Genomic DNA, 4,992 nt, shown 5'->3' with positions numbered 1-4,992 from the left:
GCCAAGGCTGAGGCAGTTAGGGGCAACCAGGCCAACAGGGGAGAGCAGTTTGTGGGACCAGGCTGGCAGGGGAGAGCAGTTAGGTGCAACCAGGCAGGGAGGCAGAGTAGTTAGTGGTGATCAGGCAGACAGGCAGGTGAGCGGTTAGGAGCCAGTTGTCCTGGATTGCGAGAGGGATGTCCGACTGCTGGTTTAGGCCTGATCCCTATAAACTGGCAGTAGGACATCCTTTGAGGGGTCCCAAATTGGCGAGGGTGCAGGCCAGGCTGAGGAACACACCCTCTCCCCTGCATGAATTTCGTGCACTGGGCCACTGGTATGTACATATGTCGAAATGACTGAACTTTTTTAATAAATAAATGGAAGATGGTGATGTAACCATGAAATGACGTATGTTGAGTCTGACATAACCGAGGACTGTCTGTAAGCCCATAGTGTGTGTGTGTGTGTGTGTGTGTGTGTGTGTGTGTGTGTGTAGTTTCACAAACCTTGACAGTCTTCTGCACTGTGTTTCTCATTCAACATTGTAATGTGTGTTGGTTCATGACAGTCCATATTTACCTTACTCTCTTTTTTTAAAATATATTTTTATTATTGATTTCTGAGAGGAAGGGAGAGGGAGTGATAGAAACATCAATAATAAGAGAGAGTCATTGACCAGCTGCTTCCTGCATGCCCTACACTGGGGATTGAGCCCGCAACCTGGGCATGTGCCCTGACCAGGAATCAAACCGTGATCTCCTGGGTCATAGGTCAACTCTCAACCACTGAGCTATGCTGGCTGGGCTACCTTACTGTTTTTAATGTATGAATGGGATTCCATTGTATATTATAGTTGTATTTTTTTAAATGTGGTCTGTATTGGTGGAACTTTAGGTTGCCATATAGATTATTATAATTAATGTTGTAATAAGCATCTTTGTACTTATATCTTTGAGTCCTTGTACATTTAAGTATTGAATTATGCTAAATAATTGCCACATTTTTACATTATAGAAAAGTACACTTTGTTTTTTTGCTTTTGGATGAATATAAAAAATTAAGGATTTCACACATAAGAAAAGAACATGTTTCACTTGAAGCATGTTTTCATTAAGTGTTTGAGACCTGAAGGATATGCATCATGTAGTTCTCAACATATTTAACTTAAGATTTACTTCTGTTTTGAATGAGAAATAAACCTTGTTTGGCTAATATCCTTTTTAAATAATTTTTTAATTACTAGTTATCTTTCTTTAGGGCCTTCTCTCAGAGCTTTTACATAATTGTGATGGACAACTGAAAGGAGAAGTGGCCCAGATGGCAGCTTACTATGAACATCGTCTGCAGCTGGGTAGTAAAGCCATTTATCACTTGGAAGCATTTGTGGCCAAATTTATGGCACTTTATAAGAAGTTCATGGAAGATGGATTGGAAGGCATGATGTTTTGACATTTACCAGTAATTCTTCTTTATATGTCTCACTATCAGCATTTACATTCAGTTTATATTGCAGGAGCTGCAGGTAAAATAAACTAACTTTACTTAATCATGTCCTTTTTTAATTCCTCTGTGAACCATTAATCATTACTCTCTACAACTAGAAATTTCAGAGTCCATGATTTTATTTTAAAAATTTGCTATCCAAGTATGCAATGTTGATCCTCCCATTTTCCAGTTAATCTCTCACCTGCTGAAGGAAATTTGCACATAGAAAAACAAATATTAGCACTAATCTTTGAGCTCAGTGGATAGAGCATCTGCCTGCCAACTAAAGGGCCTTAGGTTCTGTTCTGGTTAAGGTCACATATCTCTGTTGCAAGCTCTACCCCTGGCCCCCTTTGAGTGCATGCAGGCGTTAACCAATTGATGTGTCTCTCTCACATTGATATTTCTGTGTCTCTTCCCCTCCCTTCCACTCTCTAAAAATCAATGGAAAAATATCCTCAGGTGAGGATTAACAAAAATAAAAAAATTAATAAATAAAGCAGACATTATTTTCTATCCTCCAGTTGAGTATTTTTGGCCACAGGTACATAACTATTTGGTAAGTCATTACCTTTAGTCATATTTTCCTCAACCAAGAATTACATATATATTTTTTAAATAAATTTTTATTGATTTTTTTACAGAGCAGGAGGGAAAAGGATAGAGAGAAACATCAGTGAGAGAGAAACATTGATCAGCTGCCTCCTGCACACCAACCAAGGATATGCCCTTGACCGGAATTGAACCTGGGGCCCTTGAGTCCATAGGATGACGCTCTACACACTGAGCCATACCAGTTAGGGCAAGAATTATATTTTTGCAGAAAATATAAGAATTAATTTTGAAATACAATTAACATGGGTGTGGAAAATATTGATACTGCAAAATCCAACCTTCATTTCAGTGATTCAGATTTGGTATTAGATTGACTAGTAAGTAATAAGCATGTTTTTATTCAGTGTTTGCGACTTGAAGAATATAGTTCTTCAAGTAGTTCTGAAGGAAAGTTATATTACTGTAGAAGTTACTTTTTAAACAAGTGTATATTGTGTCATTGGTCTTGTCCTTTGGAACCTTTTTTTGTTTGTTTCCAAGTAATTTTATTCAAAATTTTGTTTCCTGAATCAATAAATACCATACAAAACAATATAAAAATGGCTGCTATTTTTTCTTCCCTGCTCCCCCTACATGGGGACAATCCCCTGGGCCACCTAACTCAGGGGTTCTCCCTACAGACCAGTAAATGAGGTTGAGTGACATTATAGCCCGTTTGAGTCATTTTCAGAGGAATTTGGCTGGAGCAGGGAGTCTCTGGGATTTGGAGGTTGACTAGGTTAGGGAAGTAGAATAGTCTTTTTGGAAGAAGAAACAGTGCCTGGGGCATGAGCCTACCCCAAAGAAAAGGGTAAATTGTTCATGGTTCCTTCTTTGCCTCAAAAAGTGACATATATTCAAAGGGAAAAAAGAGAAAAAGAAAAAAAAATGGCATCTTGTCATCCCTTCCCTCCACTCTCCTGCTCCTCTGCCTGCCAAGGACTGAGGACCCTGACTGGGATGAGATAGACCAGCCCCACTCAGAAGAGGTCAGCAACATTGAGGGGTATCTCCTCAATGGAGGTGGTGTAGAAGGTCTCGATGTCTCGAAGAGTCCTCTTGTCTTCTGTCTCCATATTATAAGCCACACCTTTATGGCTAAAACATCCACCCCGGCCGATTCTGTGGATATAGTTTTCCCTGTTGGTGGAAGGTCAGTTGATGACTAAAGAAACCTGCTGCATGTCACTGCCTCTGGCCAGCAGGTCAGTGGTAATCTGCTAAAGCCAGAATGAAATGGTTACATTTCATTCCTTTTGGTCCATATCTCCATGCATGGCAGAGACATTGAAGTCTCAGATGTGCATCTTCTCAGTGAGCCAATAGTACAAATTGGTAGTTACAGAGAAGAAGGGAGAGGGATAGAGATAGAAACATCGATGAGAGAAACATCGATCAGTTGCCTCCTGCACATTCCCTACTGGGAATGCACCTGCAGCCAAGGTACATGCCCTTGACTGGAATTGAACCTGGGACTCTTCAGTCCGCAGGCCGACGCTCTATGCACTGAGCCAAACCGGCCAGGGCAGTCATAACATATTTTAAAATGTATTGCGATATTTTTTTATAAAATATTGCATGTTTCCTTTTTCCCCACCAACCCCTCCCCAACCACTCCCATCCCCAAGGACAAGCCCCCACCACCCCAGAGTCGGTGTCCATTGGTTATTCTAATGTGCATGCATACAGGTCTTTTGGTTGATCTCTTACCCCACCTCCCCTGCTTTCCCTCTGAGGTTTGACTGAGTGAGATCATGTGATATTTATCTTTCTCCGACTGGCTAATGTAGTTTAGAAAAATGCTTTCCAGATCTATCCATGCTGTTGCAAATGGTAAGTGTTCCTTCTTTTTTACAGCTGCTTAGTATTCCATTGTGTAGATGTACCACAGTTTTTTAATCCACTCATCTGTTGATTGACATTTAAGCTGTTTCTAAATCTAGCTATGAACTTAGGGGTGCATATATCCTTTCTGATTAGTGTTTCTGATTTCTGGGGATATAGTCCTAGCAGTGGGATTACTGGGTCAAATGGGAGTTCCATTTTTAATTTTTTTGAATAAACTCCATACTGTCTTCCACAGTGGCTGCACCACTCTGCATTCCTACCAGCACTGCACAAGGGCTCCTTTTTCTCCACATTCTCTCCAGCATTTGCCATTTGTTGATTTGTTGATGATAGTCATTCTGAACAGGTGTGAGATGATACCTCATTGTCATTCTGATTTGCATTTCTTGGATGATTAGTGACTGAGTATGTTTTCATATGTCTCTTGGGATTCTGTATGTCCTCTTTTGAAAAGTGTCTATTTAGGTCCTTTGCCCATTTTTTTTGATTGGTTTCTCTCTCTCTCCCTCCCCTTTTCTTTTTTTTTAAAATTAATCTTTATTGTTGAGATTATTACAGATGTCCCTCTTTTTTTCTTCCCATAGCTTCCCTCCACCCGGTTCCCACCCCACCCCAGGCCCTCGCCACCTATTGTCTTGTCCATAGGTAATGCATACATGAATATAAGATCTTTGTCTAATCTCTTCCCATGCCCCCACACCCCCATCCCTTTAAGAATCAGCAGTCTGTTCCAGTTCCATGTTAAAAGTGTCTATTTAGGTCCTTTGCCCACTTTTATTTTTTATTTCTTTTGGTCTTTATTGTTTATATTATTACAGATGTCCCTCTTTTTTCCCACCCATTTCCCCGCTCCAACCCATTCCTGCCCTGTCCCAGGCCTTTGCCACCGTATAGTCTGTGTCTATAGGTAATGCATAACCTATATAATCCTATATAATAAAAGCATAATATGCTAAGTGTCCAACCCTTCAGTCAACCGTTTGACCAGTCGCTATGATGTGCACTGACCACCAGGGGCAGAGGCTCCAACTGGTAGGTTAGCTTGCTGCTGGGGTCTGGCTGATTGGGTCTGGGCGAGATGGG

At 40.8% G+C, this 4,992-nt stretch overlaps 1 protein-coding gene across 1 annotated transcript in view; it reads left to right on the top strand.

The window, feature by feature from the left end:
- RFC3 (replication factor C subunit 3) overlaps nt 1-1,528 on the top strand; it is a 30,511-nt gene extending 28,983 nt beyond the window's left edge. The window contains exon 8 of the mRNA XM_015567505.1: nt 1,240-1,528. Coding sequence (XP_015422991.1) covers nt 1,240-1,431 — 192 coding nt within the window. The 3' untranslated portion in view covers nt 1,432-1,528. The remainder of the gene's footprint in view (nt 1-1,239) is intronic.
- Nucleotides 1,529-4,992: the final 3,464 nt, after the last annotated feature.

The sequence above is a fragment of the Myotis davidii genome, unplaced genomic scaffold (assembly GCF_000327345.1).
Source record: "Myotis davidii unplaced genomic scaffold, ASM32734v1 scaffold1064, whole genome shotgun sequence".
Lineage (NCBI taxonomy): Eukaryota > Metazoa > Chordata > Mammalia > Chiroptera > Vespertilionidae > Myotis > Myotis davidii.
The sequence above is the reverse complement of the archived record's forward strand: the minus strand, read 5'-3'. Positions and strand labels throughout refer to the sequence as shown.